The sequence below is a fragment of the Oncorhynchus kisutch genome, linkage group LG3 (assembly GCF_002021735.2).
Source record: "Oncorhynchus kisutch isolate 150728-3 linkage group LG3, Okis_V2, whole genome shotgun sequence".
Lineage (NCBI taxonomy): Eukaryota > Metazoa > Chordata > Actinopteri > Salmoniformes > Salmonidae > Oncorhynchus > Oncorhynchus kisutch.
In genome coordinates this window covers 5,868,020-5,881,860 of record NC_034176.2, presented here as the reverse complement: position 1 = coordinate 5,881,860, position 13,841 = coordinate 5,868,020, and the positions used below count along the sequence as shown (strand labels likewise).

Sequence of the window (13,841 nt, the reverse complement as noted above, 5' to 3'; positions counted from 1 at the left end):
GATACAGGCAATGAGGCAGTGATCGCTGAGATCCTGGTTGAAGACAGCGGAGGTGTATTTGGAGGGCCAGTTGGTCAGGATGACGTCTATGAGGGTGCCCTTGTTTACAGAGTTAGGGTTGTCCCAGGTGGGTTCCTTGATGATTTGTGTGAGATTGAGGGCATCTAGCTTAGATTGTAGGACTGGCGGGGTGTTAAGCATATCCCAGTTTAGGTCACCTAACAGAACAAACTCTGAAGCTAGATGGGGGGCGATCAATTCACAAATGGTGTCCAGGGCACAGCTGGGAGCTGAGGGGGGTCGGTAGCAGGCGGCAACCGTGAGAGACTTATTTCTGGAGAGAGTAATTTTCAAAATGAGTAGTTCGAACTGTTTGGGTATGGACCTGGAAAGTATGACATTACTTTGCAGGCTATCTCTGCAGTAAACTGCAACTCCTCCCCCTTTGGCAGTTCTATCTTGACGGAAGATGTTATAGTTGGGTATGGAAATCTCTGAATTTTTGGTGGCCTTCCTGAGCCAGGATTCAGACACAGCAAGGACATCAGGGTTAGCTGACTCTTTAAATCAATTCGGTGAACCGGTTATATACTTTGACTCTTTAAATCAATTCAGTGAACCGGTTATATACTTTGACTCTTTAAATCAATTCACTGAACCAGTTATATACTTTGACTCTTTAAATCAATTCACTGAACCAGTTATATACTTTGACTCTTTAAATCAATTCACTGAACCAGTTATATACTTTGACTCTTTAAATAAATTCACTGAACCGGTAATTCACTTTGACTCTGAACCGATAATATACTTTGACTCTTTAAATCAATTCACTGAACTGGTAATATACTTTGACTCTTTAAATCAATTCAGTGAACCAGTTATATACTTTGACTCTTTAAATCAATTCACTGAACTGGTAATTCACTTTGACTCTTTAAATCAATTCAGTGAACCGGTTATATACTTTGACTCTTTAAATCAATTCACTGAACCAGTTATATACTTTGACTCTTTAAATCAATTCACTGAACTGGTAATTCACTTTGACTCTTTAAATCAATTCAGTGAACCAGTTATATACTTTGACTCTTTAAATCAATTCAGTGAACCAGTTATATACTTTGACTCTTTAAATCAATTCACTGAACCAGTTATATACTTAGACTCTTTAAATAAATTCACTGAACCGGTAATTCACTTTGACTCTTTAAATCAATTCAGTGAACCGGTTATATACTTTGACTCTTTAAATCAATTCACTGAACCAGTTATATACTTTGACTCTTTAAATCAATTCACTGAACCGGTAATTCACTTTGACTCTGAACCGGTAATATACTTTGACTCTTTAAATCAATTCACTGAACCGGTAATATACTTTGACTCTTTAAATCAAGACACAGAACTGGTAACATAAAGCCTAAACTGATCCTAGATCAGCCCTTCCTTCTCTGAGAATCTGTTAGTAGGGGACCGGATCTGACCCCTTTCACTGGGTTCATTTTGTGTTTGTCCTGTCTTTCTTCCATATCAATGTCAGTGCTGTTCTAAGCCAGTATCTTATCTGAAGTGACTAAGTGTTCTCTACTGACTGACACCTGCCAAGCGTCCCTGTCCGGGGGAATGCTTTGTATGCAGATATAAAACACGTGAAGGCATCTTGTCTTTGAGTGGAATCACATTGTGGACAACCTGCTAGTCAGTCAGTAGCCATGTCACAACCCCTGGCACAGACAGGACAGGCCTGCTAGGCACATCACTCTGGGATGAGAGAGATGTGTGTTTGTGTGTGCATATGCACATTTGTATGCGCCCATGTACAGTCGTGGCCAAAAGTTTTGAGAATGACACAAATATTAATTTTCACGTCTGCTGCCTCAGTTTGTATGATGGCAATTTGCATATACTCCAGAATGTTATGATGAGTGATCAGAATAATTTGAATTAATTGCAAAGTCCCTCTTTGCCATGCAAATGAACTGAATCCCCCAAAAACAGTCCCTCTCTGCCAACAAAAGGACCAAATTCTCTCGTTAACACAAGTGTTGGTGTTGACGAGGACAAAGCTGGAGATCACTCTGTCATGCTGAATGAGTTCGAATAACAGACTGGAAGCTTCCTCTGTCAACCATGGTTACCTGCAAGGAAACACGTGCCGTCATCATTGCTTTGCACAAAAAGGGCTTCACAGTCAAGGATATTGCTGCCAGTAAGATTGCACCTAAATCAACCATTTATTGGATCATCAAGAACTTCAAGAAGAGCGGTTCAATTGTTGTGAAGAAGGCTTCAGGGCGCCCAAGAAAGTCCTGCAATTCACCAGGACCGTCTCCTTAAGTTGATTCAGCTGCGGGATCGGGGCACCACCAGTACAGAGCTTGCTCAGGAATGGCAGCAGGCAGGTGTGAGTGCATCTGCATGCACAGTGAGGCAAAGACTTTTGGAGGATGGCCTGGTGTCAAGAAGGGCAGCAAAGAAGCCACTTCTCTCCAGGAAAAACATCAGGGACAGACTGATATTCTGCAAAAGGTACAGGGATTGGACTGCTGAGGGCTGGGGTAATGTCATTTTCTCTGATGAATCCCCTTTCCGATTGTTTGGGGCATCCGGAAAAAGCTTGTCCGGAGAAGACAAGGTGAGCGCTACCATCAGTCCTGTGTCATGCCAACAGTGAAGCATCCTGAGCCCATTCATGTGTGGGGTTGTTTCTTAGCCAAGGGAGTGGGCTCACTCACAATTTTGCCTAAGAACACAGCCATGAATAAAGAATGGTACCAACACATCCTCCGAGAGCAATTTCTCCCAACCATCCAGGAACAGTTTAGTGACGAACAATGGCTTTTCCAGCATGATGGAGCACCTTGCCATAAGGCAATGGAGCATGATGGAGCACCTTGCCATAAGGCAATGGAGCATGATGGAGCACCTTGCCATAAGGCAATGGAGCATGATGGAGCACCTTGCCATAAGGCAATGGAGCATGATGGAGCACCTTGCCATAAGGCAATGGAGCATGATGGAGCACCTTGCCATAAGGCAATGGAGCATGATGGAGCACCTTGCCATAAGGCAATGGAGCATGATGGAGCACCTTGCCATAAGGCAATGGAGCATGATGGAGCACCTTGCCATAAGGCAATGGAGCATGATGGAGCACCTTGCCATAAGGCAATGGAGCATGATGGAGCACCTTGCCATAAGGCAATGGAGCATGATGGAGCACCTTGCCATAAGGCAATGGAGCATGATGGAGCACCTTGCCATAAGGCAATGGAGCATGATGGAGCACCTTGCCATAAGGCAATGGAGCATGATGGAGCACCTTGCCATAAGGCAAAAGTGATAACTAAAAATATCAAAACTCCCCAGACATTAATCCCATTGAGAACTTGTGGTCAATCCTCAAGAGGCGCTGGACAAACAAAACCCCACAAATTCTGACAAACTCCAAGCATTGATTATGCAAGAATGGGCTGCCATCAGTCAGGATGTGGCCCAGAAGTTAATTGACAGTATGCCAGGGCGGATTGCAGAGATCTTGAAAAAGGAAGGGTCCAACACTCCAAATATTGACTCTTTGCATCAACTTCATGTAATTGTCAATAAAAGCCTTTGACACTTATGAAATGCTTGTAATTATACTTCAGTATTCCATAGTAACATCTGACAAAAATATAAGACACTGAAGCAGCAAACTTTGTGGAAATTAATATTTGTGTCATTCTCAAAACTTTTGTCCACGACTGTATGTATGTTTGTGTGAATGTGTCTGTGTGCATACAGGCATTTGTGAGTACATGCAAGTACATGCCTGTGCGTGTGTGTGTGTGTTTAGTGACCTGACCAGGCACGCATCTTCCAGTCAGTCTAGTATGGATCAGAAAACCAAGCTCTAGTCTGGATCAACCCCAAGCTCTAGTCTGGATCAACCCCAAGCTCTAGTCTGGATCAACCCCAAGCTCTAGTCTGGATCAACCCCAAGCTCTAGTCTGGATCAACCCCAAGCTCTAGTCTGGATCAACCTCAAGCTGTAGTCTGGATCAACCCCAAGCTCTAGTCTGGATCAACCCCAAGGTCTAGTCTGGATCAAACCCCAAGCTCGAGTCTGGAGCTCTTCCATCCTCTCCCCTCTTCTCATATCCTCTCCCCTCTTCTCCTATCCTCTCCCCTCTCCTCTCCCCTCTTCTCCTCTCCTCTCCCCTTTTCTCCCCTTTTCTCCCCTCCTCTCCCCTCTTCTCCTCTCCTCTCCCCTCTTCTCCCATCCTCTCCACCCTCCTCTCCCCTCTTCTCCTCTCCTCTCCCCTCTTCTCCACTCCTCTCCCCTCTTCTCCTCTCCTCTCCCCTCTTCTCCACTCCTCTCCCTCTCCTCTCCCCACTTCTCCTTTTCCCTCTTTTCTTCTCCCCTCCTCTCCCCTGTTGTCCCCTCCTCTCCCCTCTTCTCCTCTCCCCTCTTCTCCCCTCCTCTCCCCCTCTCCTCTCCCCTCTTCTCCCCTCCTCTCCCCTCTCCTCTCCCCTCTTCTCCTCTCCCCTCTTCTCCCCTCCTCTCCCTTTTTCTCCCCTCCTCTCCCCTCTCCTCTCCCCTCTTCTCCTCTCCTCTCCCCTTTTCTCCCCTTTTCTCCCCTCCTCTCCCCTCTACTCCTCTCCCCTCTTCTCCCCTCCTCTCCCCTCTCCTCTCCCCTCTTTTCCCCTCTTCTCCACTCCTCTCACTCTCCTCTCCCCACTTCTCCTCTCCTCTCCCCTCTTCTCCCCTCCTCTCCCCTCTCCTCTCCCCTCTTCTCCTCTCCTCTCCCCTCTTCTCCCTCTCCTCTCCTCTCCCCACTTCTCCTTTTCCCTCTTTTCTTCTCCCCTCCTCTCCCCTTTTGTCCCTCTTCTCGCCTCCTCTCCCCTCTCCTCTCCCCTCTTCTCCTCTCCTCTCCCCTCGTCTCCCCTCTCCCCTCTTCTCCTCTTCTCTCCCCTCTTCTCTCATTCGCTCCTCTCCCCTCTTCTCTACCCTCTTCTCCCCTCCTCTCCCCTCTCCTCTCCCCTCTTCTCCTCTCCTCTCCCCTCTTCTCCCTCTCCTCTCCTCTCCCCACTTCTCCTTTTCCCTCTTTTCTTCTCCCCTCCTCTCCCCTTTTGTCCCTCTTCTCGCCTCCTCTCCCCTCTCCTCTCCCCTCTTCTCCTCTCCTCTCCCCTCGTCTCCCCTCTCCTCTCCCCTCTTCTCCTCTCCTCTCCCCTCGTCTCCCCTCTCCCCTCTTATCCTCTCCCCTCACCTCTTCTCCTCTCTTATCTTCTTCTCTCTTCTCCTCTCTTCCTTTCCTCCCCTCTTCTCCTCTCATCTTTTCCTCCTCTTCCCTCCTCTTCTGTTCTCTCCTTTCCTCTCCTGTTCTCTCTCCTCTCTTCCCCTCTCCCATCTTCTCCTCTTCTTTCCCCTCTTCTCCCCTCTTCTCCTCAACCCACTTCTCATATCCTCTCCTCCTTTCCTCTTCTCCTCTCTCCTCCTTTCCTCCTCCCATCTCCTCTCCCCTCTTCTCCTCTCCTCCCATCTCCTCTCCTCTCCCCTCTTCTCCTCTCCTCCTTTCCTCCTCCCATCTCCTCTCCCCTCTCCTCCTCCCTCTCCTCCTTTCCTCCTTTCCTCTTCTCCTCTCCCCTCTTCTCCTCTTCTCCTTTCCTCCTCCCATCTCCTCTCCCCTCTCCTCTCCCCTCTCCTCCTTTCCTCCTCCTCCCATCTCCTCTCCCCTCTTCTCCTCTCCTCCTTTCCTCTTCTCCTCTCATCTCTGCATCTCATTGATGTTAATTATCTCCTCAGAACTCTGATTGGGGGATTGCTGCTTGGGACCACTGAACCCCATCTAATTAATTACTAGCCTAAGACTCTCCCCTGTCTGTCACCAGTTGATTTGGAGTGTCTCTTTATTGTGTTATTTTACACCAGGGGGCCCTTTGTTGGTTCTCAGGCAGGATCTTGTAATCAGTAGTCCACAGAGTGTTGAGCTGCCAGTAGAGCCCTATCCATACCCTCAACGTTCAGGCCCCACCCTACCCACTCAACGTTCAGGCCCCACCCTATCCATACCCTCAACGTTCAGACCCCACCCTACCCACTCAACGTTCAGACCCCACCCTATCCATACCCTCAACGTTCAGGCCCCACCCTACCCACTCAACGTTCAGGCCCCACCCTATCCATACCCTCAACGTTCAGGCCCCACCCTATCCATACCCGAGACGTTCAGGCCCCACCCTATCCATACCCGAGACGTTCAGGCCCCACCCTATCCATACCCGAGACGTTCAGGCCCCACCCTATCCATACCCGAGACGTTCAGGCCCCACCCTATCCATACCCGAGACGGTCAGGCCCCACCCTATCCATACCTGAGACGTTCAGGCCCCACCCTATCCATACCCGAGACGTTCAGGCCCCACCCTATCCATACCCTCAAAGTTCAGGCCCCACCCTATCCATACCCTCAACATTCAGGCCCCACCCTATCCATACCCGAGACGTTCAGGCCCCACCCTATCCATACCCTCAAAGTTCAGGCCCCACCCTATCCATACCCGAGACGTTCAGACCCCACCCTATCCATAACCGAGATGTTCAGGCCCCCACCCTATCCATAACCGAGACGTTCAGGCCCCACCCTATCCATACCCTCAACGTTCAGGCCCCACCCTATCCATACCCGAGACGTTCAGGCCCCACCCTATAAACTATGACACAGAAAAAGCTGAAACACACACACAGCACAGGTACATTGCTGACAGAGACAGTGTCACCTGCTATGCATCGTCTCACCTCTGTCAGCCCTTTGTTTGTCTGTCTGTCTGTCTGTCTGCTTGTCTGTCTGTCTGTGATTGACAACTTTCCTGACATTTCACTGTTTGTTGTTTGTGTTTCAGGTCATTAAACCCCCCCCTCCTCCTGCTGCTCCTTTGCGGCCTCCACCACCTGTGAGTACAGCACGCACACACACACACACACACACGCACACACACACACACGCACACACACACACACACACACGCACACACACACACACACGCACGCACACACACACGCACACACGCACGCACGCACACAGACACACACAGCCACACACACAGACACACGCAGACACACACACAGACACACAGACACACACACAGACACACACACACAGACACACACACACACACACAGGTGTGTCCACGTCAGGTCCTCAGATAGGGACTCAGTGGAACCAGGGCTCACATTTCATGTTTCTCATAACCTAGCATTACATAATTACATCATTACATCATTACAACATTACATCATTACAACATTACAACATTACATCATTACAACATTACATCATTACATCATTACAACATTACAACATTACATCATTACACCATTACATCATTACATCATTACAACATTACAACATTACATCATTACAACATTACACCATTACAACATTACATTACATCGTTACATCATTACAACACATTACAACATTACAACATTACATCATTACAACATAACAACATTACATCATTACAACATTACAACATTACATCATTACAACATTACAACATTACATCATTACAACATTACATCATTACATCATTACAACATTACAACTTTACATCATTACAACATTACATCATTACAACATTACAACATTACACATTACATCATTACAACATTACATCATTACAACATTACATCATGACAACATTACATTACATCATTACATCATTACAACATTACATCATTACAACATTACATTACATCATTACATCATTACAACATTACATCATTACAACATTACATTACATCATTACATCATTACAACATTACATCATTACAACATTACATTACATCATTACAACATTACATCATTACAACATTACACCATTACAACACTACATTATTACATCATTACAACATTACATCATTACAACACATTACAACATTACATCATTACATCATTACCACATTACATCATTACAACATTACATCATTACATCATTACCACATTACATCATTACAACATTACATCATTACAACATTACATCATTACAACATTACAACATTACATCATTATAACATTACATCATTACATCATTACAACATTACATCATTACAACATTACATCATTACATCATTATAACATTACATCATTACATCATTACAACATTACATCATTACATCATTACATTACATCATTACATCATTACTTCCGTTGGTAATTCTGGGTGTATTTGGTCATACATTCCTGACCTGTTTGTTATCCCTTCAGGAGCCAGAGGAGGACGACCACCTGCCCAAGAAGAAGTGGGCGACTGTGGACGCCTCGTACTACGGAGGGAGAGGAGCAGGAGGGATCAAACGCATGGAGGTTTGACTATATACGACAGTCATTGTTTAGTGTGGTTTGTACTGTGTGGCTCAGTTGATAAATCATGGTGCTTGCGAAGACGAGAGTTGTGGGTTCGAGTCCTGCTGCGGCCACCCATATTAAAATGTATGCATGTGTGACGTTGAGTCGCCTTGGATAAAAACATCTATATTATGATATATTGTACAAGTATATACAAAACATTAGGAACACCTGCTCTTTCCATGACATAGACTGACCAGGTGAAAGCCATGATCCATTATTGATGTCACTTGTTAAATCCACTTCAATCAGTGTAGATGAAAGGGGAGGAGTCAGGTTGAAGAAGGATTTTTAAGCCTTGTGACAGTTGAGACATGGGATTGTGTATGTGTGCCATTCAGAGGGTGAATAGGCAAGACAAAAGATTGAAGTGCCTTTGAACGGGGTCTGGTAGTAGGTGCCAGGCCACACCGGTTTGTGTCAAGAACTGTAACGCTGCTGGGTTTTAGACGCTCAACAGTTTCCCGTGTGTATCAAGAATGGTCCACCACCCAAAGGACATCCACACAACTTGACACAACAATGTGAAGCATTGGAGTCAACATGGGTCCAGCATCCCTGTGTAACAAATTGAGGCTGTTCTGAGGGCAAAAATAGGATGCAACTCAATATTAAGAAGGTGTTCTTAATGTTTTGAACACTCAGTGTACATGATCTAAAACATCATGGGCTGGTTTACTCACACAGAGCCTGATTACAAATTGGATCTGCTGTCATCTGGTACCTAGCAATGTGCCCAGAACAGAACAGACCAGCCAGCCGCCAGATGAGAACAAACTCAAACTCCACACTATACTCTAGCCTTGCCCGGCCTGCCTGTGACTCCAGGAAGGTGCAAAGTAAAGTGAGTCTTTTAGATTGTGTGTGTAGGCATTATGTCGTTTCTGTCAGCTGCTGACGGGCTCTGACATGACAGGTGCTGCCAGCTCATCCTTCTCTCTCCTCTCAGCCTGGTTTTCTGAAGTCACAGGATGGATGAATGATTGAGCACTGCCTTCGGCTTGATGTATTTACCCCATCTCTCCCCACCTCTCCCCCTCTCTCTCCCCCTCTCCCCATCTCTCCCCCTCTCCCCATCTCTCCCCCTCTCCCCATCTCTCCCCATCTCTCCCCCTCTCCCCATCTCTCCCCCTCTCCCCATCTCTCCCCCTCTCCCCATCTCTCCCCCTCTCTCCCTCTCTCCCCCTCTCTCCCCCTCTCTCCCTCTCTCCCCCTCTCTCCCCCTCTCCCTCTCTCCCCCTCTCCCCATCTCTCCCCCTCTCTCCCCATCTCTCCCCCTCTCCCCATCTCTAACCCTCTCTCCCCATCTCTCCCCCTCTCCCCATCTCTCCCCATCTCTCCCCATCTCGCCCCCTCTCCCCCTCTACCCATCTCTCCCCCTCTCTCCCCATCTCTCCCCCTCTCCCCATCTCTCCCCATCTCTCCCACTCTCCCCATCTCTCCCCATCTCGCCCCCTCTCCCCATCTCTCCCCCTCTACCCATCTCCCCATCTCGCCCCCTCTCCCCCTCTACCCATCTCTCCCCCTCTCTCCCCATCTCACCCCCTCTCCCCATCTCACCCCCTCTCCCCATCTCTCCCCCTCTCCCCATCCTGCCCCCTCTCCCCATCTCGCCCCCTCTCCCCATCTCTCCCCCTCTACCCATCTCTTTCTCGCCCCCTCTCCCCATCTCTCCCCCTCTCCCCATCCCGCCCCCTCTCCCCATCTCACCCCCTCTCCCCATCTCTCCCCCTCTCGCCATCCCGCCCCCTCTCCCCATCTCGTCCCCTCTCCCCCTCTCCCCATCTCTCCATCTCTCCCCATATCTCCATCTCTCTATCTCTCCCCCTATTTCCATCTCTCTAAATATCTCCATCTCTCCATCTCTCCCCATATCTCCATCTCTCTATCTCTCCCCCTATTTCCATCTCTCTAAATATCTCCATCTCTCCCCATATCTCTCCCACTCTCTCCCTCTGTACATCTTTCCCTCCTCCCTTCCAACTCTGGGCACCTTGGCACTTCTTTGTTCACCTCACTGCTCGCTTGTTCGCTACCTCTCTCCAAAGCTAATAGATGTTAATAGATGCTAATAGATGTGCAAAGCTAATAGATGTGGAAAGCTAATAGATGCAGTGTAAAGCTAATAGATGTAGTGCAAAGCTAATAGATGCAGTGCAAAGCTAATAGATGCAGTGTAAAGCTAATAGATGTAGTGTAAAGCTAATAGAGGCTAATAGATGCAGTGTAAAGCTAATAGATGCAGTGTAAAGTTAATAGATGCTAATAGATGTGCAACGGTAATAGATGCAGTGTAAAGTTAATAGATGCTAATAGATGTGCAAAGGTAATAGATGCAGTGTAAAGCTAATAGATGTAGTGCAAAGCTAATAGATGCAGTGCAAAGCTAATAGATGCAGTGTAAAGCTAATAGATGTAGTGTAAAGCTAATAGAGGCTAATAGATGCAGTGTAAAGCTAATAGATGCAGTGTAAAGTTAATAGATGCTAATAGATGTGCAACGGTAATAGATGCAGTGTAAAGTTAATAGATGCTAATAGATGTGCAAAGGTAATAGATGCAGTGTAAAGCTAATAGATGCAGTGTAAAGCTCATAGATGCATTGTAAAGCTAATATATGCTAATAGATGCAGTGTAAAGCTCATAGATGCAGTGTAAAGCTAATAGATGCATTGTAAAGCTAATATATGCTAATAGATGCAGTGTAAAGCTCATAGATGCAGTGTAAAGCTAATAGATGCAGTGTAAAGCTAATATATGCTAATAGATGCAGTGTAAAGCTCATAGATGCAGTGTAAAGCTAATAGATGCAGTGTAAAGCTCATATATGCAGTGTAAAGCTAATAGATGCATTGTAAAGCTAATAGATGCAGTGTAAAGCTAATAGATGCATTGTAAAGCTAATATATGCTAATAGATGCAGTGTAAAGCTAATATATGCTAATAGATGCAGTGTAAAGCTAATAGATGCAGTGTAAAGCTAATAGATGCATTGTAAAGCTAATAGATGCATTGTAAAGCTAATAGATGCAGTGTGAAGCTAATAGATGCAGTGTAAAGCTAATAGATACAGTGTAAAGCTAATATATGCTAATAGATGCAGTGTAAAGCTAATAGATGCAGTGTAACGCTAATAGATGCAGTGTAAAGCTAATAGATGCAGTGTAAAGCTAATAGATGCAGTGTAAAGCTAATAGATGCATTGCAAAGCTAATAGATGCAGTGTAAATCTACTAGATGCAGTGTAAAGCTAATAGATGCAGTGTAAAGCTAATATATGCTAATAGATGCAGTGTAAAGCTCATAGATGCAATGTAAAGACCAACGCTCGTACAACCTGCAGTGTGTTGAAGAACAACGCTCCTACAACCTGAACCGTGTTGAAGACCAACGCTCCTACAACCGGCAGTGTGTTGAAGACCAACGCTCGTACAACCGGCAGTGTGTTGAAAACCAACGCTCGTACAACCTGCAGTGTGTTGAAGAACAACGCTCCTACAACCGGCAGTGTGTTGAAGAACAACGCTCCTACAACCTGAACCGTGTTGAAGAACAACGCTCGTACAACCGGCAGTGTGTTGAAGACCAACACTCGTACAACCGGCAGTGTGTTGAAGACCAACGCTCCTACAACCTGAAGTGTGTTGAAGAACAACCTGAAGTGTGTTAATGTACAACCTGAAGTGTGTTGATGTACAACCTGAAGTGTGTCAATGTACAACCTGAAGTGTGTTGATGTACAACCTGAAGTGTGTCAATGTACAACCTGAAGTGTGTTGATGTACAACCTGAAGTGTGTCAATGTACAACCTGAAGTGTGTTGATGTACAACCTGAAGTGTGTTGATGTACAACCTGAAGTGTGTCAATGTACAACCTGAAGTGTGTTGATGTACAACCTGAAGTGTGTCAATGTACAAACTGAAGTGTGTCAATGTACAACCTGAAGTGTGTTGATGTACAACCTGAAGTGTGTCAATGTACAAACTGAAGTGTGTCAATGTACAACCTGAAGTGTGTTGATGTACAACCTGAAGTGTGTCAATGTACAACCTGAAGTGTGTTGATGTACAACCTGAAGTGTGTTGATGTACAACCTGAAGTGTGTCAATGTACAACCTGAAGTGTGTTGATGTACAACCTGAAGTGTGTCAATGTACAACCTGCAGCGATAGAATGTACAAGCAATCTTTTATTCATCAGGGTAGATATATGATGTGTGTGTGGAGGTGTGTGTTATTCATCAGAGTAGATATGCGATGTGTGTGTGGAGGTGTGTGTTATTCATCAGGGTAGATATATGATGTGTGTGTGGAGGTGTGTGTTTTTCCGTGGGGAATGGGAGATCATAGGAAGCGGTTCTGTGTTGTAGCAGCTAAACCTACAGCTTGAAGAGCGTGTCAATAATTAACCACTCACCTGTCTGCTGTCAGTACCGGTGGGTTCTACCCGGCAACAGATGTGATGGATTTAATTAAAACAGGATAAGCCTCAGAAACCAAAAGAAAGGTGATGATTTAAATGAAAACAGTGAAAACAACACATCACCTGGTTATTGATCAGGGGTTATACGAAAGGGACAATGTACGTTTCACTTTTCAGAACAGTACAATGTTACTGTTAACAACAACGTGATGTTGAACCGGAATTGACCTTCTGATCCCTGTCCGTTATGTCCTATCCAGGTGCGTTGGGGAGAGAAGGGCTCTACAGAGGAAGGGGCAAGGCTGGAGAAGGCTAAGAATGCTGTAGTATCTGTTCCTGAGGAGGTGGAAGAGCCCATGATGGCCAAACGGCCCCCCAAACCCAAACCTACATACCAACAGCGCCAGGAGTCCAAATGGTACACCCCTATAAAGGTACGTTCAAGATTATGTCTGAAAATGGCACCCTATTCCCTTAACTCTCTTGTTTTGGTCAGAGCCTGATCAGGCCTAGTCTGTTGGAGAAGGTTCTTGTTTTGGTCAGAGCCTGATAAGGCCTAGTCCGTTGGAGAAGCTTCTTGTTTTGGTCAGAGCCTGATAAGGCCTAGTCCGTTGGAGAAGCTTCTTGTTTTGGTCAGAGCCTGATAAGGCCTAGTCCGTTGGAGAAGCTTCTTGTTTTGGTCAGAGCCTGATAAGGCCTAGTCCATTGGAGAAGCTTCTTGTTTTGGTCAGAGCCTGATAAGGCCGAGTCTGTTGGAGAAGCTTCTTGTTTTGGTCAGAGCCTGATAAGGCCTAGTCCGTTGGAGAAGCTTCTTGTTTTGGTCAGAGCCTGATAAGGCCTAGTCCGTTGGAGAAGCTTCTTGTTTTGGTCAGAGCCTGATAAGGCCGAGTCTGTTGGAGAAGCTTCTTGTTTTGGTCAGAGCCTGATAAGGCCGAGTCTGTTGGAGAAGCTTCTTGTTTTGGTCAGAGCCTGATAAGGCCTAGTCCGTTGGAGAAGCTTCTTGTTTTGGTCAGAGCCTGATAAG

General features: G+C 46.2%; 1 protein-coding gene across 1 annotated transcript in view; it reads left to right on the top strand.

Moving 5' to 3' along the window:
• LOC109882307 (anthrax toxin receptor 2-like) overlaps positions 1–13,841 on the top strand; it is a 132,737-nt gene that overhangs the window by 60,205 nt on the left and 58,691 nt on the right. Inside the window, exons 12-14 of the mRNA XM_031816750.1 lie at positions 6,886–6,936; positions 8,253–8,351; positions 13,078–13,251. Of these exons, the coding sequence (XP_031672610.1) occupies positions 6,886–6,936; positions 8,253–8,351; positions 13,078–13,251 (324 nt within the window). The remainder of the gene's footprint in view (positions 1–6,885; positions 6,937–8,252; positions 8,352–13,077; positions 13,252–13,841) is intronic.